This window comes from Sceloporus occidentalis, unplaced genomic scaffold (genome assembly GCF_023333645.1).
Source record: "Sceloporus occidentalis isolate IW3139 unplaced genomic scaffold, rSceOcc1.0.p SCAF_3, whole genome shotgun sequence".
Lineage (NCBI taxonomy): Eukaryota > Metazoa > Chordata > Lepidosauria > Squamata > Phrynosomatidae > Sceloporus > Sceloporus occidentalis.
In genome coordinates, this window is record NW_028316983.1 from 69,310,538 (window position 1) to 69,336,201 (window position 25,664).

Genomic DNA, 25,664 nt, shown 5'->3' on the forward strand with positions numbered 1-25,664 from the left:
GTTCCACACAAACCCATATGTGGATGCAGCTTCATTCATACATCATTTGACACACTGCCATCTATGTATATGTACAGTTTTGTGACCACATAGAAGCAGTTAGGTTACTGCTTCATATAGGCCCATCCTGCATTGTTCAGCTGATATGCAGTAACAGGCCCTTGGATTGTATGTTAATCAGCGGTAGGGTTCTGTCGTCTTTCCTCATAAGTTTTAAACTGAATGGCCATCAGTCCAAATAAGGATTCTTTGGAAATTTCTAAACACAGGCTATATGGCCATCTGTCAGGAGTGCTTTGGTTGTGTAATTCTGCATGGCAGAGAGTTGGATTGGATGGTCACTGTGGCCTCTTCCAACTCTATGATTCTATTATTCCAACTCGTCTGTTTAAAACTGATGAGGAAAGATGACACAAAGAGAACCCTATGGTGGATTAATTTACAACCCAAGTTACCGCATGCCAGCTGAATACAGTTGGTCCTTGGTATCTGCTGGGGTTTGGTTCCAGGACTCTGCATGGATATCAAAATCCATGGCTGTTCAAATCCCATTAAATACAATGAATAGTAAAATGGTGTCCTTTACATAAAAATGGCCAAACCAATGTTTGCTTTTCAGAATTTATTTATTTTTTAAATATTTTCACGCCATGGGTGCTTGAATCCGTGGATGCAGAGGCGAACTGTAATGCAAGATGGGGCTATGAGCTAATCCCTGGCAGCCATTGATTTAGAGACAGAGACTCTTCACAGTAAACAACTTGTCTCTTATAGTTGTCTCTCAGCCTTAAGTCTGGAAAATCACAACTCTGTGCTCTTCTTTCATTCCAGCCCTCTCTCCTAGTTGGTATCTCAGACCAGTTACTTCTCATTAAGCTGTTCCCTCCTGCAGGAGCCAGAGATATGCAAGGAACAATGGGTGGAGAGCAGGAAACACTGCATGGGAAACAGGATTTCATGTCATTGCAATGCTGTTGGCGAGGACCTCTAGACCTTCCTCCCCCAACAGCCTCCATTCTCGCCCTGGTTGAACTTCAGCCAAGAAGGCTTTTCCAGCTCATGTCCTGCCCAGTCAGTTCCTACTCTTGATCCATTCCTGTAATGTCCAGAGTTTTCCTTTTGTGTCCATCCTGATGTCCCCCAGTCTGCGTGGAAGAAACAGCAGAGCCAAATCCCATCTGAAGCTACACATGGCTGTAAAGGTAGGGTTTTGAAAGATGGAAGGGTCTTTCTAAAGTGCCATTCTGAATTCCTGAGCAATTGGATTTCCTTGGACAGAAACCCATCACTTCTGACTGGCTAGAGTGGAGCTAGTTTTCCTGAGATTCTCTCCCTGGAGCTCAGAGAAGACATTGTGTGGAGATCTCTAAGGGAGCAAGCCAAGAATATTTAGTCTTAAATCAGGGAAGAGAAACTCAACAACCCCCCCTCCCCAGTCTGGTTGAAGCACTGGGGGACACAGGAATTCCAGATGTAGAAAACGGATGTTGTGAATGAAAAATTACAATTATTCCCTGTTAACATTTGCCTATTCTGGATCAGTGATGCCTGAGTTCTCCTGACAGTGCATTCTGGAAGATGGGAGTGGACAAGATTTGCCTTCTAAGCCTCTTCTTGCAACTGGCAGGTAAAGCCCTTTCTTATTTGTTTATTTACTTTTTATTGACTTTACGCTTTTAATGCCCTATAGCTGATGCTAATTTGGCATTTCCAGATATAAAATTAAGACAATGATAGCTGCAAATATAAAATTAAGATAATGATAACAACTATAGTAAGACATACTTCAGTTAACAAGCCTCTGCCAAAAAAAAGCTTCTTTTAACAAAGTCTTTTTCTAGTCACCCAGCTCCCCTTTTCCTCCGTGCCCCAGTTGCTGCAAATTGAGAAGTAGTTTGCACTCAGTTAACTTAGCAATGGGAGAGAATAAGAGGTGGTGGAGTCTTCCCTTCCCAGTAATCTCAGGCCAAAGCAAACTGCTGCAGCCATTCCTAGCCTGTGTTCTTCCTCATTAATAACTTTTCCCATAATGACTACACTGCGATGTTGCTTGGAATCACGTGCCCCAGTTTTCATCTGTTAAACATTGGATGAGTTGAAACTGATTTTAAAACATTATCAGAGAGGCCTATACCAGGCTGAGTTCCCTTATCCAAAATGCTTGGGACCAGAAGTGTTTCAGATTTTGGAATTTTTCAGATTTTGGAATATTTGCATATACATAATGAGATATCTTGGAAATGGGACCCAAGTCTAAACTCATTTAGGTTTCTTATATACTTTACAGACATACCCTGAAGGTAATTTTATACGCAATATTTTAAATATTTTTGTGCATGAAACAACGTTTGTGTACAATGAACCATCAGAAAGCAAAGGGGTTACTATCTCGGCCACCCATGTAGATCATTTTGGAATACAAATTTCAGTATTTTGGACATGGTAGACTCAGCCTGGAATATATAGCCTAACATTCTGTTTCTACCATATCCTCTGCATAGATGCATACATAATTCTGTTTCCAATCTCACATCTGTTTTCTCATAAAGCAGTTCTGTCCCATTTCCATATTAACCTGTCCTTCTGAAAAACCTTCATAGAAATATATGTTTAAATATGTATTTCTCTGTTTGAAAATATTTTTTCTGAAAATATGTATTTCTAAGCAGAATTTCTATGTGATCATTGAGTCAGGGACTTCCCTGGAACATTCGGAAACTGCAAATGTTGGTAGTTCCTGATCTCTCCTTTAGTTCTGAAGATACTGATCAGTTTGGGTCATACCAGAATTCACAAAGACTGAATCATACTAGTCAGACATGGAGTACCATGCATAAAGGCCGGAGGGGGGGGACAGCCTCCTTCATAGTAGTCAACTCAGGCGTTCTGAGATGATTTCAACAACCATTTGTGATGCAAATTAAACACATGTTTGAGTGAAAGGAAGAGCTGCCATGTTGGATATCAGTTTTAAGAGAGAAGAAAAAAAGAGAAGAGAGACGTGGTAGCCTTTGATGTATGCTTGCATACATGTATTTCTCTTGTTAAGGTCAATTGGTTGTTCCGGGTTTTTGTCACTCTACATAGTTCCTGGCACATCCCCTATTCCAATGGAGATAATGCCATAGGTATACATAACATAAGCAATAATGTCTATTTTATAGCACACCAAAACATTGTGTGTTGGGGCGGGGTAGGTTTCCCATTCCAAACAGGACACAAATGTGTAATTTCTAGACCTGCCCTAGCTAGAAAGGTGGATTTGAAATTTACACTTTACTCAGCCCTGTGTACCTATACATGTTTTTACTAATAACACAATAGGAACATGGAAGGAAAACCCAACTCCTCCACCTCACAGTTACAGCTGGGGGGGGGGGGGGCGGGATTAGGGACAGAGAAGGTACATTCTCTTAACTCTATCATAGGATCAGGAGCAATCCTACCATAAAGTAAAGCAAAGCAGCTGCTTCAGGCATCTGATTTGGGAGACTTGAAAGAGCAACAAATGGTTAGCAGTTTTAGATTTGTTGTTATATTTTTTATTCCCAGGAAGTGGCATTGATGGAATTTTCTGCCTCAAATCCCAAAATAACATTGCCCGCCTCAGTCTCTACTTATGTACTTGAACTTAGTGCATAACTAAAAGTGTCATTATTTCAGCCACACATGAAAAAAGTTTTGAATTTTGGAGCATTTCAGATTTTTTGGATTAGATTAGGGATACTCAATCTAATCCTCAACCAAATGATCAGAAAATGGAAAAAAAATGTTATCACATTTGAAGAAGCTCAAAGGCTATTAATGAATTCTCTGGTCATTAAAACTATCTCCAGTTTTCTTTCTAAATTCAGACAAATACTGTACAAGGATAAATATGTAGGTTAGTTATTTTCCTCACAAACTATATTGAATGAGTAGACAGAAGAATAATATTGGTTTTCATGTATTAGATAAGGACTTCCTCCTGTACTAGGGAAAAAACAACATACCAAGCACTATCTGGCACATATTTATTTGTATTAACAGCTTTTTAAAAATATGTATTATTATTATTAATAATAATAATACAAACAATACAAAAGTACAAAATGAAAAATATTGCCCAACACATTTGATAGTCAGTACTGTATATATTATATAAAACAGTAATATACATTCAATTACTTGATTAATTCAGACTGGAGAAAACAAGGTATATGATCAGATATTGTAATGGCATTTATCAGTACAAAATGCCACAAAAATTACCATTTTTGTGTAAAGTTATTCTGAATGAAGTTTTCTCCACAGCTTTGGACATAATACAAACAAACAAACAAGCTTCATTTATATACCACTTCATACCGCCTAAGCAGTGTCTAAGTGGTTTACAACTGTAAGCTAATAATACTGTATTTCAGTTTAGGTGATAATAGTTAGGTGCAATATTCAGAATACTATAAAACCAATATAATGCAGTAGGAGAAATAGATTATTTCCAATAAACTGCCATAGATTTTAGGCTGTAATTTCTTTGTGGCAGGGAATTGTCCACTGTAGAGGGCCATGCACATTAACAACAATGACAACAACAGGTCTGAGATTTTTGCTTTTTAAGAAACTGAGAGTTTAGAGATAACTGACGTTAACAGGAACAGTAGACATGCTAGTAGTAGCATTAAGTTTTCTGGTTGTGTGGGACATTCACAATCAGAATTAATAATATTTATAATATTAGAAAGCATATACGTTGAAAGTAGTAATGAATGTGCTGTGTTGGAGACATAATACTATAGGTCCCTTAATGTTTCAAAATATTCATTCCTGCTTTGTGTTGCATATTCATATGCAAATGGGAACTAGATGAAGGAGTTTTATTGTGACAGTCTGATGGGAAATGTTTGAACATAAATATAAGAGGGGAATTACAGAGCTGCCAATTTTTTAGCAACAGTGATGCTTTCTCTTGGCACTACATCCTCCAGTCTAAATGCCTTTCACCACCTGGCTGTTGTTACATATATTCTTCTTGTTCTACCCAGCTAATGGTGGGGCTGAGATGGGGAAATGACACAAAAGAAAATATTAAACAATTTCACTTTAAGTTTGTATAAGCAAATTAACTGCTATCTGCAGCTGCATTTTAGTAATAGTAATAATACTTTAACACAATATAACAATGATCAAGAGATCAAAATACAAAACTCTGCATGGCTTAGGAAGCTTGAAAATCAGGAATGGTAGAAACAGTCGATAGAGATTATTTTTATGGCTATGTCTTTTAGTTTTGGTTTCCCTGGTTCCAACCTACTAAACAGAAAACAGAGTAATAACTACCTATGTATGTGCAAATGGAGGCCACACATAAAGTGAGTTGTGTCTCCTGTTATTCTTCCTATTGGTAGCATTTTGATGTTGTTATGTGCCTCCAAGTTGACTCTGACTTATGGCAACTCATCATAGAGTTTTCTTGGCAGGATTTATTCAGAGGAGGTTTGTCATACCTTACCTCTGAGACTGATTTGCCCAAGGTCACCCAGTGGGTTTCCATGGCTGAGTAGGGATTCACATCCTCATCTCCTGGAATCCTAGTCCAACACCCAAATTATGTACTTGAAGACCCTGCATGTCTTCCCCCCCCCCCCTCTCTCTCTCACACACACACACCTACAGTAGTTTTGTTGTGGAGTGTTGGAGTACTATGTGTACCAGAAGATAGGGACTATGTCCCTGAGAAATAGAAGCAATTGGTCACTATTTAGGTTGAATGGAAGAATATACTCCTCCTTCCCTATTAACCTCTGACATGGCATTTGCAAGGATTTTGTGGAAAGAACTTTAACTAATTCCTTCCTAGTCCGCTTGCCTCTCCTTCTCCACATCTGTAGGTAATAGGCCCAAGGTCAGTACTTTTCTGGGGACCAGTTTTTAAAATGGAACAGAAATTCTTTTTCTTTTCTTTTCTTTTTCTTTTCTTTTCTTTTTCTTTTTGGTTCTGGATTATGTCTTCTTCCCGAGTTCTAGACTGTATCCAGGACTTACACAAGCCTTGTCCTGGTTATTTCATGTAACGTTGCATATTATTAGTTTTGAATTAAAACATTTCTGAAACATGTTGAACTGTTTCAATTGAACTGTAGAAATATGTTGAACTGAACCCATTCCTATTCTTTCCATGTTATTTCTGCATCTGGTTCCAGATTTGTTGATCTGTTGAGAGAAGTAATGCCCAGAAACACATCTACTTTGTTAAATTAGACACCTATACATATGAAAAAGATCTAAGGGGCTTAGTAGACCACAAGTTAAGTATGAGTCAACAGTGTGATATGATAGCCAAAATAGCCAATGCAAGTCTAAGCTGCCTCAAAGGGAGTATAGTGTCCAGAGTGTGGCAAATAATAGTACAGATCTATTCAGGTTTGATCAGACCTTACCTAGAATATAGTGTCCAATTCTGGGCACCACAGCTCAAGAAGGATATTGACAAGCAGGAATGTGTGCAAGGAGGGCAACCAAAATGGTAAAAAGATTGCATGCCAGACCCTATCAGAATTGGCTTTGGGAACCGGGTATATTTGGCCAGGAAAAGAGAAGACTGAGAAGTGATATGATGGCCATTTTTAAATATTTTAATCCTTTGACTGGATGTTATGTAGAATGTGCAGCAAGTTTGTTTTCTGTTGCTTTAGAGATTAGGACACAAACCAGTAGCTTCAAAATACAAGAAAAAGATTCTCTCTGAATATTAGAAAGAATCTCTTGATGGTAAGTGCTGTTTAACAGTGGAATTGATGGTTGTGGACTCTCCTTCTTTGCAGTTCTTTGAACAGACATAATTTAGTTGCAATTCCTACATGGCAGAGGATTGGACTAGATTTCCTTTGTCGGCTCTTCCAACTCTATATGATCCTATGACTTATCCCCACCCTTCTTTGTTTTTTTTAATGTAGGAGCAATTCTGGATATCACTCTAATGGCCAATGTTCAGAGTCCATCATACACTAGCTTCTATCTCTCATGTGTGACGGGTGAGCGAAATGCCAGCCTACAGATTGACAGAGACAACAAAATTGTCATGACACATCCCAGATCCAAGTCCCAGATGTACAGGAACACCAGCCATGAGGTGCAGATGCGAGGATTCTCCCGGGCAGACCTGGTGGGCATCATCTACTGCTTGGGGAAAACCCAGTCAGAGCAAACCAGGGTGGTGTATGTACATAACAACATGAATGGTAAGCATTCTAAAAAGAGATGGGCATTACCCATTGAAAAGATACACAGATATGGGGTATCTGAAACCAAACTTCTCTGGTTTATGAGTAACAGGGGGATGGATATTTTGAAGTTAATATGTCTCAGTACTTGATCCCTATCTCACTGTGGTAAGACGAGGGCTGATGTAATGGAGTTGTTTTCCTGTTTCTCCACAAACCCAATAATAGCCTATTTACATACCAGAACAAGGAAGAAGTGAGAACATACAGTATATCAGTTAAATATTTTTTGTGGATTTTTTGGGCTATGTGGCCATGTTCTAGAAGAGTTTGTTTCTGATGTTTCGCCACCATCTCTGACTGACATCTTCAAAGAATGCTGGCATGGAAGTGAGTGAAGATGCCAGCCACAGATGCTGGTGAAACAGCAGAAACAAATTCTTCTAGAACATGACCACATATCCCGAAAAACCCACAAAAAAACTATGGATGCTAGCCATGAAAGCCTTCGACTTCACATATATCAGTTAATCTTTAATCTTGGGGTATTATTCACTTGTTGTTGTTATTGTGTGTCTTCAAGTTGTTTCTTTTGACAACCCTAAGGCTACTCTGTCATGGGATTTTTTGGGGCTGACTGAGTGGAAATCGAATCCTGATCTCCAGTGTTGTAGTCCAACACTCAAACCACTACACCACACTGGCTCTTATTGTTCACTTTTAAGGGCCTAAATACCCTAAAGGCACCAGATCCCATCTGATCCTGGAAGCTAAGCAGGTTCAACACCAATTGGTATTTGGATGGGAAAATACCAACAAATACCAGATACTGTAGGCTATATTTCAGAGGAAGGAACTGGGAAAACCACCTCTGAGTACTCCTTGCCTAAACAAACCAAATTGATGTGGTCACCAAAAATCAATGGCTAACTTAAAGGCACTTACACAAACACATTATTGGCTTAATTCTAGCTCACCTTGGGGTCACTGTAGGTCAGAAATGGCTTGAAGGCACACAACAAGATCAACTCCCAGATACTGATTACTTTTCATGCTAGGCAAAATCTGAAACTGCACTAGGCCAATAAAGTTTGGAGAATCTTCAGACAGATGCTCTCTGTATCCCTCTGCACTCCACTCACCATTCCCACTGCTATCTATACTTTTGCCTTCTTCTCTGTCCTAATCTGTACCTGTTCCTATAGGCAGTGGGAAAGTATGGAGAAGTTAGCGTTGTCTAACTGGGAAAGGATGGATGAAGATGAACACAGAACAGTGAGAGAGAATAGTAAAGTCCACAGGCTCCATGGTCTGTCAGTGAGATTGAACCTCCTATTGAGGCTTAGACACCAGCAGGTACCCCACAGTGCCAACCCCTGAGAAAAGTGCTGACATCAAGCTAATTGTTCTGGCTAAGATAGTGGTGCTTGATTTGCTCCTCAAGCCTTAAAGCTAAAAAATGTCTCCCAGTTCCATATCAAGCCCTTTTTTCACTATGGAGTTTATCACATTGTGGCTAATTTCGGCATTAAAGAGAGATTAAAGTGCATTTAAAGCATCCCGTAAATAAAGTGAAAATGGCAATCGCACGTAATTGCGCAAATAAAGTGATATCGGAAATGCATTGTCACTGAAATCCTGAAAGTAAAAATATGTGCATTAATGCAACCATTTTAATGGCGGGTTTTGTGCGACGTTTTGTGAAATCATTTCACGTAATTACGCAATTTCCCCAGGATACTCATGGATATTCCTGATCTCCTTCATGATAAACTCATATAAAGCAGCAGCAGTGGTAGGAACCAAGGGTCCTTTTGCACTACACCATAGTGCTATGATTCCACTTGTAGTCCAGAGGCCACCTGGGATGTTATACACTACACAATTAAGACTTCTGTATTCCACTTTAACTGTCATGGCAGCATCCTGTGGAATCCTGGGATTTGCAGTTTGAAAAGAGGTAGTAAGAATTCTCTATTTGGTGCCTCCCCAGACTTCAAACCTCAAGATTCCATAATATGCAGCCACAGACTGAAAATGGGAGATCTAAAGATGCAATTTTCCCTGCTTGTGTTGTGGGTATTTCTGTGAAGTAGGGTTGCCATATCCCGCCGGGGGGCGGGACAATCCCGGTTTGGGCGGTGCCATCCCGGTCCCGGTCCGGTTTGGCGCCCAAACCGGGACGGCCCCGCCCACCGCGGCCACCTCAGCCGCCGCGGCGGCTCCAAGGCCTTGCTGAGGCCTGGGAGGGCTCTCCGCGGTTGGAGCTCCAGCCGCGGAGACGCTCCCTCCCGGGCCCCAGCGAGGCCAGGGAGGAGGAGGAGGAGGAGGAGGCGGCCACTTCCCACCGCGGCGATCACCGCGATGAGGGGCGGCCTCCGCCTCCTTCCCGGCCTGGGAGCCGGCCAAGGCTTGCTCCCAGACCGAGAGGAGGAGGCGGCCGCTTCCCACCGCGGCAATCACCGCGATGAGGGGCGGCCTCCGCCTCCTTCCCAGCCTGGGAGCCGGCCAAGGCTTGCTCCCAGACCGAGAGGAGGAGGAGGCCGCTTCCCACCGCGGCAATCACCGCGATGAGGGGCGGCCTCCGCCTCCTTCCCGGCCTGGGAGCAGGCCAAGGCTTGCTCCCAGACCGAGAGGAGGAGGCGGCCGCTTCCCACCGCGGCAATCACCGCGATGAGGGGCGGCCTCCGCCTCCTTCCCAGCCTGGGAGCCGGCCAAGGCTTGCTCCCAGACCGAGAGGAGGAGGCGGCCGCTTCCCACCGCGGCAATCACCGCGATGAGGGGCGGCCTCCGCCTCCTTCCCAGCCTGGGAGCCGGCCAAGGCTTGCTCCCAGACCGAGAGGAGGAGGAGGCCGCTTCCCACCGCGGCAATCACCGCGATGAGGGGCGGCCTCCGCCTCCTTCCCGGCCTGGGAGCAGGCCAAGGCTTCCTCCCAGGCCAGGAAGGAGGGGGAGGCCGTTTGCCACCGCGGCGATCGCCGCGATGACAGGCGGCCCTGGCCCTCCTTCCCGGCCTCTGTGGAGGCTTGGGCCTCCACAGAGGCCGGGAAAGGGAGTGGGGGCCGCCCGCGATCGCGGCGATCGCGGGCGCTCTCCTCCCTCCTTCCCGGCCCCTATGGAGGCCCAAGCCTTCACAGAGGCCGGGAAAGGGAGTGGGGGCCGCCCGCGATCACGGCGATCGCGGCGATCGCGGGCGCTCTTCTCCCTCCTTCCCGGCCCCTATAGAGGCCCAAGCCTTCACAGAGGCCGGGAAAGGGAGTGGGGGCCGGGAGGAGGCTGCTTCCCACCGCGGTGATCACCGCGATGAGGAGCAGCCCTTGCATCCTTCCCGGCCTGAGAGGAGGCCGAGGCTTCCTCCCAAGCCAGGAAGGAGGAGGAGGGCAAGGTTTTAAAATGTAGGACCTTCAAAAAAAATGGTCCTACATTTTTAAGCCTTGTCCTACATTTGTCCCGGTTCGGAGCTCCTCATTTATGGCAACCCTACTGTGAAGCAGGTTCTGTGGCCCTATAACAAGGATAGTTAACTGGCTCCGTAGATGTGGCTGAATTGCCTGTCCCATCAGCCCTAGCCAACATAGCCAAAGAAGAGGGATGAATCGTATCCATTCATTAGGCAAATGGATAATTCCCTTATCATCATAATCTTCATTTTTATTTATATTCCACCCTACATTTTCCCCAAAACCAGAACTTTAGGTGACTTAACAAATTAAAATAAATGCAATGTTGTTAAGATGCACAAAAGATCAGCATTAAAATGGAATTAAACTATTGGCAACCCTAAAAACAACTAAACATACAATTAAAATTATAGAAAGCAGTGTTATTGTTGTTTGTAAAAAAAAAAAGTACAATTTAAACAGTATCCTCTTAATAATCATCACTGGAATCTTGTATGACCTGTTACCTTATGTAACTTTACGTTTACCTAGCTATGTAGTAGAGGTGCTAATTAACTCCTTTACTGAATTGCCAAGATGAGTAACAGAACACCAGCAAGAGTGTTGTGCATCGGTCTTATTACACAATGGACATCCTGCCAGCTCTGCTACTTGTTTATTTGTTTATTTCAAGGATTTATATCCCACCTTTCTCTCACAATAGCATTCAAGTAACATACATAGTAACATAACAGCAGCCCTTTACTGAATGTGGACATTATGCAACTGTGCAGTTCTAATTCCCATGTACATAAATTCACTTACAAAGATGTAAGTCCCCACCTGGATTGTAGCCCTTTTCTTTAAAAATCTTTAGTTCTCAAAAACTTATCAGAATAGAGGCACAAGTCAGGTAATCTAAAGAAAGAACTCTGTAATATAACTAAAAGGAAAGAGAACTCCGTGTCTTGTTGTGCAAAGTATAGAGGATATTGATTTGGGTGAAATAAGAGAAAGACTCCATTGAAAATCAAGGGTGAAAATCAAGGAGGGCAAAGTGTGGCCTTTGTGATTCCTCCACCCCTAAGCCTGTCAATTCTCACACTATACAGGGATGCCTGGAAAATGGTAAATAGTGTCCCAGCACCTTCAGGAAGTGGGTGGAATCTACAGTTTAGAGCTATTTTGATCTTCCCTGTGAATCTGTTTCAGGTCCAAAATAATATTTTTTAAAAAGAAAAGAAATCACAAGAAACTGGCCATGACCCTCTGCTGAGTAAGAATCAAAATATGTTGAAGTCTTCTTATCTAATTTATCGCTAATTTTCCTTTGAATCTACAGCCAACCTAATCCCAGAAAAGGTGACCCAAACAGTCAGCCTCGACCAAACAGCTGTACTTGTTGCCAAGATAAAGTACAGGAAGAATGCCGACATCTTGTGGAAAAGGAATGGCAAGTGATCTTCTCCCCCCAACTTCATGGCTCTGGTGAAATTTATCCTTGCTCCAGAAGCCTCCTCTATCCCAGAATATGGGACAATTATTTCTCATATTCCCAGAAAGCCAGAAAGGACTTGAAGTCCAAAATGATACACCCTTTCCAAGCTCTGTCTTCTCCTAGAAGACTGACACTCCTAATAATAGAAGTGCAACACTCCTGCACAATTGGAGTTGTTGTTCCATCAACAAAGATCCATGAATCCTGGCCCATCAATAAATGCTCTACTTAGTAAAGTGATTTTTGGACTACAGCTTCAATTATCCCCTGGATGAGGATTATGGGACTTTTGGTCCAAATGTAACTTTTCTGCACTTTGTTGAAAGGGGATGCCTTGTACTTCCCAACTAGTCTTCCAATAGCAATCTCTAGCCTGCAGACATCAGTCTGTAACCTCCTGTATATGCCAGTCACATTCCTAGGCTGGAGTGGATTGGGCTCCCCATCTTCAGTGGCTTTGGACTTTAGCTCTCATTCCTTGCATTTCTTTGTCTTTGTGTCTCCCCTGCAGGAACCTACCATGACATCATGGACCAGGGAGAAGTGAAGGAGGGTCAGTCCACGCTGACCTTGCCAACTGTTAGCCCAGCTGACAGTGGGATCTATAGTGCCACATTCATAGGGGACAGCCCCCTGTCAAGTGCCTTCTTCAGACTGATTGTGCGAGGTGAGATGGTGCTGGAGAGCTGAGGTGACAGCTTCATCCCCGCTGTCATGGATATACTATGTGCCCTAAACATCTATTCTTCAGAAATGGGTGGTGGCCTCATGTCCATGGGGTGGTCAATCCACTCTGGGTTTCAGTCTGAACTTTACAAGAGTAACCCAATATACTTTCAACAGTTTTAAAGTTCAAAATAAAATCCAGAGTTGATTTGCTACCACACTGACATAAAGCCACCAGCCACCACTGCTCTTTATAGGACAGAGATGAACAAATGTGGCCCTCTAGATATTTTTGCCTGCATTGTCATCAAGTCTGGCCAGCATAAACAATGGTAAGACAGTCCAAAAATGTGTAGAGGGCCCCAGTCACAGTCTAAAAATGTTGAGGCACCTGGTTCCCAAACCCAGGCAAGCTTTTTTTTTGCACACGAGGCAGAAAATTCCATAAGTTCCTTTCTTGATCACTAGTAGTAAAAATCCAAATAATTAAGTAACTAACCATCTGATGCCCTTTCATCAGATGACATGCCACCTCAGATCTGTTGCTTGAGGCAGCTGCCTTACTGTCTGCTTAATGGTTGGGGCCTTGTGGTGCCTATTTAATATCCCTTCACACACACATACACACACACCATATGTGAACATCCATGACACTCACAATGTGTGAACATGCTCTGAGAGTAATGACTACTGGAGTTGGAGGTCACTTTGTCTTGGTCTTAGTGCCATGATGCTGCATGGGTACTCCTGGGCTTCTCCCAATGAGGCACATTTATTGTGAGGCTACAGCCTTTGTTGCTTTAGCTGTTGGATTTTAAAAAAATATCCAAATGATATTTCTGTTGTCGTGGACTATACTCTGGTAATACCCAGCACCAACTAGATTTTATTCCCATGCTCAAGTGGATTTATTTTAATCCTGGGACATATGAGAATAATATGTCTTCTTCCCTTCTCTTCTTATCTTTTTTTTTAAATTAAGAATTATAGTGTTATAGTGCATCAGTGAAATTCAATTAATTTTTAAAAAAATTCTGAAAGGATAATATTTGCCCTTCACATCATAGGACCATCTCAGCAAACCATAGCCCAGTATATAGCGTGTGTGTGTGTGTGTGTGTGTGTGTGTGTGTGTGTGTGTTCTAAGAAAGCAAGTGCACATCCAAAAAATTGCTATAGTCTCCAAAAAAATGGAATGAGTGAATGTGGAAGTGAAATCCAGCAAAAATCAAGGAGCTTTATTGTGAGAATTAATGCTTCTTTAGACCAATCTGGAAAGGCCGTCTGTAACTCTCTGTCTCTGACTTTTTCCTTCTCCAGGCTGTGTAGCCAAGAAATGGGGATCCGCTTGTGACAAAGACTGCCCTGACTGCCTGAATGGAGGTGTTTGCCACCATATTGTGGGAGAATGCATCTGTCCACCAGGTTTTATGGGCACCCGCTGTGAGAAAGGTTAGAGAACCATATAGCTGGATTCAGTGGGGGAAGGATGCCTCTGCTCCATAGGCTGAGAGTAGCTGAGATGGACTGGACACAGTCTCCTGCCTTCATGGCAACTAGCTGGATACTGGACTGAAGCTCTGGGTTATACATAATCTAAGTTCCACATTATCACTTCGTAAACCCCTGCCTGAACTGAGAGCCAGCCCAGTGTAATGGTTGCACTGTTACACTGGAGAACAGGGTTCAAATCCCCATTTGGTCATGAAAATCCTCTGAGTGACCTTGGGCAAATCACACCGTCTCAGTCTCAGAAGAAGACAAAAGTGAACCTTCTCTGAATGAATTCTGTCAAGAAAACCCTGTGATGGGTTCAACGTTAGGGTTGCCATAAGTTGGGAACAACTTGGAGGCATGTAACACCACCAACAAAACTCTGCCTGAGGCTTCTGACCATATTCAGGGCAGCATCTAAAGTGATTTAAACTTCCCTTTACAGGGAGAAAATTCCAGGGTGCTGAAACAGTTCCTTATCTTTAGGGCATGTCTTCCACACAAGTTTTCATGCTATCCATTTAATATTATATGCACGGTATTTGAAGCATGTAAAGCTCATGTGGAAAGCTCTTCAGTCATAAAGGCCAACTTTCCTCTCCTCTAAAACTGGAGATCCAGATCTGAAAATTACATGGCCAATTCCATGTTTCATGTGCTTTGCCCAGAAGAGAAGGGACCAGCAGAGGACAAGCACATGACATCTGTGCATCACAGTGTTAAAAAAACCTTCACATTATAGGTGTGTCATTAGAGATGAGAGAAGTGCTAGTTTCTATTTTGATTGTGAGCTTGAATTTTGGACCACAATTGCAGACTGGGGAATTCTAGGAATTGTGGTCCAAAAAAGGATTTTTTTCAAGATCTTTTTGCTTTATCCTATGAGCACAAAGAAAGGGCAAGACTTGAAAGCTCAGAGAAGATTAATGGAAGTCCCCAGCCACCACGGGTACTTAAGAGATCTCTGTAGCAGAGAATTCTAACTTTCTAAGTTCTCTGAGGCACAGAGAACACCCCAGCAATGGATGGGGTTGTAGGAGGATGGCCTGAAACCCTGCAGATGATTCTGTTGGTGCTTTATAGTAATGAAGCTACATTGACTTGGGCTTAAAGCCAAAAGTCACAGATGCAAATGTGATATCAAAGCAAAGTGGAATAATTTACCTTGAGAATTAGTTTGACACACAACTCTATGGAAAATGAGGTTCATGAAGGAGCAGTGCATCAGTTACTCACAGATGGCTGGATGGCAGAAACAACAGAAGATCTGTAACTGGAGTTTTCTTGCCTTGCAGCTTGTAAAGAAGGCATGTTTGGCCGAAACTGCCAGGAGAAGTGTCGTAATGAGCAGGGCTGCAGAGGTCTGGCCTTTTGCCTGCCTGACCCATATGGTTGTTCCTGTGCCACTGGATGGAGTGGGCTACAGTGTGATTCAGGTATTTCTTTCCCCCCAGTACTGCAAAACCTTTGTACATGGGCATACTATATGGCATCTAGGAGTGGGCCCAGTGAAGGCTGATACCCAGCTTCCTCTCTTGTAAAATCTAAATATACTTTGTACCCCACTGCTGGTGGGGAGGTTAGGTGGGCAGGGTGTCACCCAGTCTGTCCAGTTTGTTTGTTTGTTTGTTTGTTTGTTTGTTTGTTTATGTAACACCTTTTTCTAGATTGGGACTCAAAGCATCTTACAACAATTACAAAACATTGTTAAGAATCTACAAAACACAAACATTAGAAAACAATTAAACAATAATAAAAAAACAAAAACCAAGTTAAAAGCATATATAAAAAACACATACACGCACACACACTAGTTCAGTGCTTTGCAATATCCAGTGCACTGTGTAAGATGTGCCTTATATCATTTTTCATCAAATGTTTGTCAAAATAGAAAAGTCTTTGCTTGTCTGCAAAACAAAGTGGGAAGGGTGCCAGTCTAACTTCTCTGGGAAGGTAATTCCAGAGCCTGAGAGCAGCTCTGAGAGCCTGACAAGGCCCTCTCTCCTGTTCCCACCAGATGTAACTGTGAGAGTGGTGGGACAGAGAAAAGGGTCTCCTCAGCAGATCTCAGAGCAAGGGATGGTTCATAAGGTAGAGCACAGTGCTTTAAATAAAACTAACCCTTGGTAGCCCTGACCCACTTGAAGGGAGCAACATGGAAGGCTATGATTTTCTGGCCCAAAGCAGACCTTTACTTCAATTTTCCCCCTTGCATGTACTATTTGCTATTATAAAAAAACAAAACCTTATGAATCTTTGGGAAGAATCTGCACCAACAAAAGAGCATGGGTAAACAACTACTTTTTGGAATGCAACTTCCAGAATCTCCCAGCCAGCAGGGCCACTAGCCATGCTGGCTGAGATATTCTGTCAATAGCAGTCCAAAAAAGTAACTTTTCCAAGCTCTGGCCTTGCTTTATAAAGGCTCTGTCATTCTCTGTCCACATAGTTTCTTCACAGAGTAAAGCTTCAGTCTGCTTGAATGGATGCAAAGAAGTCACAGGGAGATATAGAGGCAATGTGGCAGCAATTGGGATCTGATTGTAACCTTGCATTTTGATACCATAAAGTTACCACAAGGTGATATTTCTGTCCCAATTGTTGCAAGTGTGACAAACATCCAGAGCCCACAAAGAATAATTAAAACAAACAAACATGTTCTTTAGAGAATCTTATAAAACTGTAGCTAATATGAGAATTGAGTCATATCATCTTCCAGTGACAAAGGAGATTTGGAAGTGAATTTGTTCTTGAGCAGAGGAGTTGGGAACAACAGATATTGAAATGGCATCATGGAAAACAAATTTCACCAGGTTGAATCATTTACATTTTCATGTAAACTTGGAATTTCATAGTCACTACTGACACATTAGTCACATGGCTTCTGGGAAATCTGTTGTGAGGAGAAAAAAGCACAAGAATTCTGCCTCCATCTCAGACACACACAGTCTTGCCTAGTGCTTCTATGCAGCCTTGGTTGCTCTCTGTTGGGAGTCTGCCTGGCTAATAGCCAGGAGAGAGTAGCTTCCTCCCTTTGTTTCTTTAGAATTGTTTCCCTCCTGCTTGGCCCCAGCTTTCCAACAGAAAAATTATCCTTGTGTGCAGGAAGCTCCACAGTAAGGAGAATCTTAAAAGAAGCCCTTTCCTGTCTCTGCCATTTGATTCTGGCCTTCCCCTTTCCCTACATAATCCTTGTCTATGATTGTTTGTGGAGGGGGGAATATTCTGAAGGGAACCATGTAAAGTTACCTTGTAGCCCTGAACTCATATTTTGTGTATCACACATACAAATACATACAAAGCTTTTCTCAAACAACTTTAAATGGTGGGGTGCAATTTCTTTCCCTGGTTTCACTGTCTGCTTCGTCCTCACAACTATCTTTGGCCTGTAAGATCAAATTCACACATGCCGTTTAGAGCATTTCAGTCGTCTCTTGAAGATTTCCCTTTGTTTCTGTTCTGGGTTGTTATCATCATTCACAAATCATGTCCTCCTTCAAACGCACCACGCTTACACCATCTTGCAATGAAGAAAATATTTCTGTATCTGTTGATCATGGATGCTGTAATTCCTGCCTGTGAGTAGCCTCAGAGCTAAATAGATATTCTTCAAGTTTGGCCCATAGCCATTTCCTTAATTGTCACTTACCTACCTCACCCTCACCTCCGCCACTTTCATGATCTCCAGTGAAACTTAAGTCACAGAAAAGTCAGTCAGCTTCTCATTGATGCTGACTTCTGTTTGGTTTGTAACATCTTGCCTGATGAAGAAGCCTATGGAGGTTCAAAAGCTTGCAACAAGTATATTGTATAAAGGTATCACTGATAGATTTTTGTTTTTATTTGTTAAATGGCCAACACAGCTACCCCTGAATGTTTTCTTCATTGATGCATTGGTGAGGGTTTTGCTACGTTTATGTCAGAGTTTCTCAAAGTGGTGGTCCATGAAGTGATACATGCTGTGAGTCATTGGCCGCTGGTTTGTGATGAGTTTTCAGGAAAGAAACAGTTATCGTCACTGGGCACAAATATGGTGCAGTTCTCTATCACAATGGGGTTAAAATGACCTGCCACTCCATCACATTAGATAGGTTTAGGACAAGTGAAGTCTGTTCAGATACTGTTCTAGCAATTCAGTCTTTGGGACATGGTCAGAAGAAGCTGACTTCCATTTGTTGTCTTCTTCTTCCAGCCTGTTCCTCTGAGAAGTATGGCCCCAACTGTGCCCTGGAATGTCGTTGTGAGAATGGAGGCACCTGTAATCGGTTTAGTGGTTGCATTTGCCCATCTGGGTGGCATGGACAGCACTGTGAAAAGTCAGGTAACAGCACCTTGGCTGAAAGTACATTATGAAGACTCAGGAGCTAGGCACAATGCTGGAGAAATTCCAAAAATGGATCACATCAAATGTTGAAGCCCAGCTTCTTAGTTAGCATATTGTCCATTGTTCACTCCCTAGGGTGGAAGGGAGGCACCAGATAAACTTCACAAAATTTCACACATTTAAATGTGCTTTCTCATTACCATGTAATAACATTTTGTCTTTATTGTGATGTTCTATGCTAAGACCGGATACCTCAGATCATCAACTTGCCTTCTCACCTGGAGTTTAATGTAGGCTCTCAGCCTGTAGTTACCTGCATAGCAACAGGCAACCCACCCCCTGTGCGTGACAGCATTGAACTGCGCAAGGCTGATGGAACAGTGATCATGGTAATGTACCTTCAGATCTTGGATCGGACCCTATCCTGTTACCAGACCCTGTGTTACCTTCCCTCTGCTTCTCAAGCTCACATAAAGCTGTAGAGATACTGCCAACCTGGGTAGATTTAAAAGAGGAATTCATAGAGGCTATGGTAATCAATGGTTGCCAGTCAGAATGGCTGTGTATTGCCTCTATATATCAGATGGTGAGATGAAGAGTGCAGTTGACTGTGCTCTTTCGTTCTGTGCAGCCTACAAAAGCCATAATGGAAAAGGATATGACGACCTGTGAATTTCAAGTTCCACCACTAACCCTCTCTGACACATGCCTCTGGGAATGCCGAGTCTCTACTACTGGGGGGCAAGATAGTGGCAAGTTCAAGGTCACAGTGAAAGGTGAGAAGATAGTGAGCTTCTCATGGCCAAAACTATTTGTGAATGGGACTGTCTTTTCTGATCAAAGTGGATCAAAGATGGGAGATGGGACAGTTTTACTATTCTGGGGGAGTATCCCATAAATAATTGATGCAGACCTGTTTTCATTGTCCAAATAATCTTTCTTCTAAGGATAAAAGAGAAATCTGCATGCCCCTTATCTACTTTCCTCTTTGTCTTATCTGAGAAAGATTTTTCAATGTTAACACTGTTGCTTTCTCTAGTGCCTCCCATGCCACTAAGCCCTCCCACGCTCCTGGCCAAGAAGAGTCGGCAGCTCGTAATATCTCCTGTGGGGCACATTTCAGGGGATGGGCCCATCATCTCCATCAAGGTTCTCTACAAGCCCCAAACTGGCACATCTCCCTGGTCATTCATTGTAGGTAAGGGGATTGCTGGGTCTGGCTGAAGTTGGGTTTCCACAACAGAGCTTAGTCTGCACTGTTCTTTGTACTCGATCAGGAATGGCCATTCCCTGAACAAAGGGTCTTTTTGCATTTGCAGAAGGTTGTAAGACCCCAGTGAAGGTTTCCCAATGGAAGTAAAGAGGATTACCCAAGGGTGTAGGTACAAGAAGGTCAAAATTGGGGTACTGACCCCCAAACCCCAAATAAGAATTCTGTCTCCTCCTCTATGGAATTTTCCTCCAGTACCTGAATTTCTAGCATTGCAGTAACTTTAAAATTTCATTTAGAGATACATTTTAGGCATCCAAAGAAAAGGGGCAGGCAAAGATACCAAGGGAATGCAAACACAGCAAGTGTGAGAGTAGTAGGTGTTAATGGCACACTCTCTGCAAAGCCAGAAATGTGAGGAATGAAGGGAAAATTTAAATTAGGATGGGCAAAATTATTAACTGGGGGTAAAACTCTCATCCCACCCCTACATACCTGCAGTTCCTCCCTGCAGCTGCCATTCCCTGCTGCCCTCCAGTTCTCCAAAGCACCTTTTTTTGGAAAACATGGAGGAATGCAAGGGGGAGAAAGAACTACGAAGGTGATTTGCCTTCTCCCTTTTCCCAGCACAAGTGAAACTCCATCAAATGGCAATCTGTCACCTGTGGCTTCTATTCTTTTTTTGACCCATACAAATGGGAGCTGGGATGTGGAGGTAGCAAAATGTTTACAGTACATGCAACCATGTAGTCACAAGCTTTCTTTGGCCATTTTCTGCACAGCTGAAACAGACATGGAAAGTGTGACTGGCATGTCCTAGTCCCCAAAGTTAGGCATGGCACTCCAGAAAGACTACAACTGATCAATAGTAGTTCGTAGAAGAGGAATTCATGCAGGAGGGGCCAATCTGTGGCCCTTTGATTTTGTTGGACTGCAATTCCCACCAGTCCTAGCAGCCATAACTGATGATGAGGAATGCTGGGAGTTGCAATCTAGCAAGAAGTGGAGAGCTGTACTTTGCCTGCCTTTGGATCACTATGGATCAGGATGGAAATGCTGCAGAAATTCCAGTAGAAAGATCAGTGGGCATTTTGCAGCAGGCAACATGTGGAACAGAGACCTTAGCATGATGATGGAATGGAGTGAATCCATATCAGATCTGCAGATGATGTGAAATTGGTAGGGGTGGCTAACATACTGGAAGATAGGAACAGAATTTAAAAAGAACTTAATAAACTAGAAAACTGAGCTGATACTAATAAAATTCAGCAGGGACAAATACAAAATTCTACATATATGCCACAAATACCAAATGCAAAGATTTGCAGCAGGCTCAGTTCAGATACATGGCACAGTACTACATGTGAAAAGGACATGGGGATTATTTTGATCATAAACTTAACATAAGCCAGCAGTGTGATGCTGCAGTAAATGCTATCTTAGCCTGCATTAATAGGATCATAATAATAAAAAAAAAAACCCGCAAATGCAGAAAGTTTATCACACTATATTCTGCAAACATGAAATAACATGAAAATAAACCGAAGGTAAAACATAGAAAAATGGCAGCTTTTTACTTTCAAGAAGTTCTGAAAGTAAAATGCTGCTGTTTTTCTCTTTTTTCATGTTTGCAGGAATGTCATCATTTGCGGGTTTTTAAAATTTTAAATCTAGTTTAAATCCCATTTTTGAATGGGATTTTACTAGTGTGATATGGTCCTTAGACAAGTTGGAGCGAGTTCATAGAAGGGCAATGAGAATGATGAGAGATTTGGGCAACAAAATGTATGAGGGAGCTGGGCATCTTCAGTTTGGTGTAGAGAAGACTGAAAGGTGACACAATTGCCCTCTTTAAATACCTAAAGGACTGTCACAGAGAGGAGAGTGCAGGCTTGTTCTCTGCTGCATGAGTGAGTAGCACCAGATCTAATGGTTTTAAGTTACAGGAGAATAGATTTTGATTGAACATTAAAAGGAACTTCTTGACAGTGAGAGTGGTTCAGCAATGGAAACCATTGCCTAGAGAGGTGGTGTGGAATCTCCTCATCTGGGTGCCTTCAAAAAGAGGTTGGACAGCTATCTCATGGAGATGCTCTAGCTCAGTGATTCCCAATCTCTGGTCCTCCAGGTGTTTTCAACTTCAGCTCCCAGAAGCCTCAGCCATCTTGGCCAATGGTCTGGGATTCTAGAAGTTGAAGTCCAAAACACCTGGAAGACCAGAGTTTGGAAATTACGGCGTCTAGCTGGAGATCTTGCATTGAACTTGCAGTTGTGTTTCATGGCCCATGAGGCTCTTCCAATTCTATGATTCTTTGAGCCTCTTGCACTAATGACAACTAATCTGATCAACAGTTGACAATGTCCAGAACGTCACCTTGACGAACCTGCTACCTGTCACTACTTACCTTGTTAAAGTTCAGCTCACACGGCCTGAAGTTGGAGGAGAGGGAGCACCTGGCCCTGTGGCTATCATGGTAACAGAGTGCCAAGGTCAGTATCTGATGATTAGTGAACCTAGTGAACTCAGATGAGAAATACCCAAAAAGAGATGGGGAGGGAAAAGGATCCATGGTGAGTATCAGCGCTTGGTATTATTTGCTATTAGAATATTGTAAATCCTACAGTTTGGGTTTAGAAGCAGCTGCTTCCAGGATGTGAAGAAGGAAATGGGACTGTTTATTATGGCTTGGATTCAACCAGGACATGGGGTTATGTTGGCCATCCTTCCAGACAGAGAAGACATACCCAAAGCTGTAAATCTTTTGTGCTTCTCATCCTCTTTCTCTCTGGAAGCATAAACATTTAATGTTCAGATGATCTATAAATTGTGCATATGAAGTGAGTCGGCACAAATATTTTTATTTTGCAAAATTATTTGCCTTCTGTTAGTATCAAACTCATGGGGTTGCTATAAGTCAGTTGGTGGCTTGAAGGTAGCTATTATTAGTAGTAATGATGGAAAGAAGGTCATATGTTAAAGGCTTTTTCAACAACAGCAGCAACAACAAGCTTGTTAAATGTTAGATATGGTGAATGACATGTACGATTATGCACATGACTGGGACAGAGGTGTGTGTGTGTGTGTGTGTGTGCCTGCCTGCATACAAGGAAGTCTGAGTCCATGTTTATAGATATTCATGTCTGGGTGGGTCACCTTACCTACTGCAACCTCTGTCTCCACACATGACTAGCCTGTATTTTCCCACCACATCCACAAGTGAGTGGAGGGCAAAAAGGCATTTATCTCTAAATTAGTGATGTTTTAACAGTTCACCAGGATCTGATTCTAGATTTGGGGTACAGGCTGTGTGCCCCTCCAGATATTGGACTGCAATTCCCAGCATTCCTTACCATTTTTTGTGCTGGATGAGGTTGATGAGAGCTGCAGTCAAGCAATATCTGAAGACCATACAGTTCCCACTCTATCAATACACAACACACTACTGGATTGTGTGACTGTAGATTAACAATGGTTAGTGGTTTCAGTATTGGACTATGGCTCTGGAGATCAGGTTCAATTACTCACTCTTCCATGGAAACCCATTAGGTGACCTTGGGTGAGTCACACATTCTCATCCTCAGAAGTTCCCATGATAAGTCCACCTTTGGGTCACCCTAAGTCAAAATGACGTGAAGGCACATAACTACCACCACAACAATAACAACAAAGAAAGATTCTCCAAAATTTATAGTTGCTGGGAAAAAATCAAGAGTGGATTTTTGCATGAAAGGACTTATGAGCTTGATTCTGATCACAAATTCTATGCTCAAGTGTCTGGTGTGTGTGTGCCTTCAGTTACCTTTTGGCTTATGACAACCCCATGAGTTTCATAGGATTTTCTTTGACAAGGAATACTCAGAGGTGGTTTTGCCAGTTTCTTCCTCTGAAATATCGGCTACAGCACCTGGTACTCATCCATCCTATACTAAACAGGACTGACCCTGCTTAGCTTCCAAGATCAGATGTGATTTATTACCTTAAGGGTATTTATGCCATCTGTTTGCTAAGAGGCACATCCTTAATGCATACTGAATGTCTTCTGCCTAAGTAATTATTTCATAACAGGTTCCAGTTCTAACAAGTCTGACGTCTGTTTCTCCCAGCAGTGTCTGGTGCATTGCTGACAATCATCAGTAACATATGTGTGCCGTGTGTGTCCTATTTTGCACAGGGACTATCCTCTAGTTGCTCCCTATCCAAAGCCTCCCTCATCAGCATCTGACAATGGCTGTGTAGCCATTGTTATGGCAGAAGAGGAGAGAGGAAGGAGGCAACTGGGCAGCCTCTCATCCCCCTGCAGTTCAGTGGAGAAAGAGGCATAGGAATGGCATTGTGGTCCTGCTGCCCAGTTTCCTCCCCCTCCAGAGCTGTTTAACTGCCATAGCATCAGTCATAGGGCCTTGTAGCAGCCTAGAGGGAGAGAAGACAAGGAGTTGAATGTGCACAGTTACACTCCCAGTGTACTATTTAAGATCTCAACCCCTTACCAAGAAAAAGCAACACTAGTAATGGAAGTTGTGTAGTGGGAATGGCCTATGGCTCTAGCTAAAGATAAATGCCCTGGGACCGCTTGCTCCCAGGTGCTGTTAGGCAGGAACAAAATCAGACTGATAGGTTTTTGACCTTTCTATCCCACACAGAGCCAACAGCCAAGCCTGTGATTAAAAGTTCGTTCTTTGAAGAGAGCCACAATCTTTGTGTAAACTGGAATTTGCCCAAGAGTGACACTGTGGGCTCTGGATACCTTGTCCAGCTCTATGACTCACCCAAAGAACTTGTACGTAAGAAGAACATTACTTCCATGACTGTGCAGTCTGCCTGTATCCCAAACCTTAAATTCAACAAGGAGTATAACCTGGAAGTATTAGTGTATCATTGTGCCAGCCTGGGACCACCATCTGAACCCTACAAAGTCAAGATCAACAGCAAAGGTGGGAAGTAGGATATACCATTATCATCTGAGATGGGGGGTGATCAACATGGTTTTATTTGCATAATAACTACCTTGTCAGAAATGTCTCAAATGGATCAGGCCTCTGCAGTGCTGTACCAGTCTCTGATTGGTCCACTGCTGTGTGATTGATGGGTCTCAAACATCTAAATCAGTATCCCACTGTGTAATATTAAATAATATTTGTTCTAACTTTTCTGTATAGTACTGGTAATTTTGAAGGCCAAGCAGTCAGCATGATCATCCCCACCCCAGTTACACCCCACTCCACAAAAAGAGTCCAAAGATGTCAGTAAACTATTCTAGCTGTTTCCATCTCTACATGGAGCAGGTCATTTGTAGACTTAATAGGTCCAATTTGCTTGTTCAAAACAACAGAGATAATTCATAACAACATATTGTTACTGGGGAAATCTGCTACCTTCATCTGCTACTGCAAAGATTGCAGCTAAGCTCAGAGTGAACAGTTTAAAACCTCAGGATGAATACAGTGTCCCTGCTAATCAAAAAGTGTTGGTGCTTTGACCCTGTGAACTCTGGCTCCACCACACTGACTTCTGTGAGCTCCCAATGAAGATGAGCAATGTGTATTGCCAGGCAAGATGCCAAGTACCAACTTGGAGGTATTCACCTTCAACCAAACATTGTTTTCCAGCAGCATAGTAATCAGGGCTAGACCAAGACATTTGGCATCCCAACCACCTCAAAGTCAAGATGCAAAGCATCTAAGGCCAATCAAGTTATTTTAGCACATGAGCCAAGAAAATCTCACAAAAGTACCTCTCTCTGTTCCTGACAGTAAATTGTTAAATAACAATTTTCTGCCTTTCTTTATCTGCTACCTCATTCCACCCAATGGTAGGGCCAGCCATAATGAAAACCCTGCTAATCAGTTCCCTCTCAGAATCCCCCATGTTTCAGAGGTCCCCAAGTGCCCT

General features: G+C 42.7%; 1 protein-coding gene across 4 annotated transcripts in view; it reads left to right on the plus strand.

The window, feature by feature from the left end:
• Positions 1-1,134: 1,134 nt before the first annotated feature.
• The window catches only part of LOC149316164 (tyrosine-protein kinase receptor Tie-1-like), a 41,010-nt gene continuing 16,480 nt past the window's right edge, over positions 1,135-25,664 (plus strand). For all 4 annotated transcript variants that reach the window (XM_089514922.1, XM_089514918.1, XM_089514919.1 and 1 more), the window contains exons 1-12: positions 1,135-1,627; positions 6,936-7,220; positions 11,925-12,035; positions 12,592-12,747; positions 14,067-14,198; positions 15,536-15,676; positions 18,433-18,561; positions 18,808-18,953; positions 19,196-19,340; positions 19,604-19,762; positions 22,127-22,264; positions 24,416-24,706. In XM_089514922.1, the coding sequence (XP_089371048.1) occupies positions 1,579-1,627; positions 6,936-7,220; positions 11,925-12,035; positions 12,592-12,747; positions 14,067-14,198; positions 15,536-15,676; positions 18,433-18,561; positions 18,808-18,953; positions 19,196-19,340; positions 19,604-19,762; positions 22,127-22,264; positions 24,416-24,706 (1,882 nt within the window). In that variant the 5' untranslated portion in view covers positions 1,135-1,578. The remainder of the gene's footprint in view (positions 1,628-6,935; positions 7,221-11,924; positions 12,036-12,591; positions 12,748-14,066; positions 14,199-15,535; positions 15,677-18,432; positions 18,562-18,807; positions 18,954-19,195; positions 19,341-19,603; positions 19,763-22,126; positions 22,265-24,415; positions 24,707-25,664) is intronic.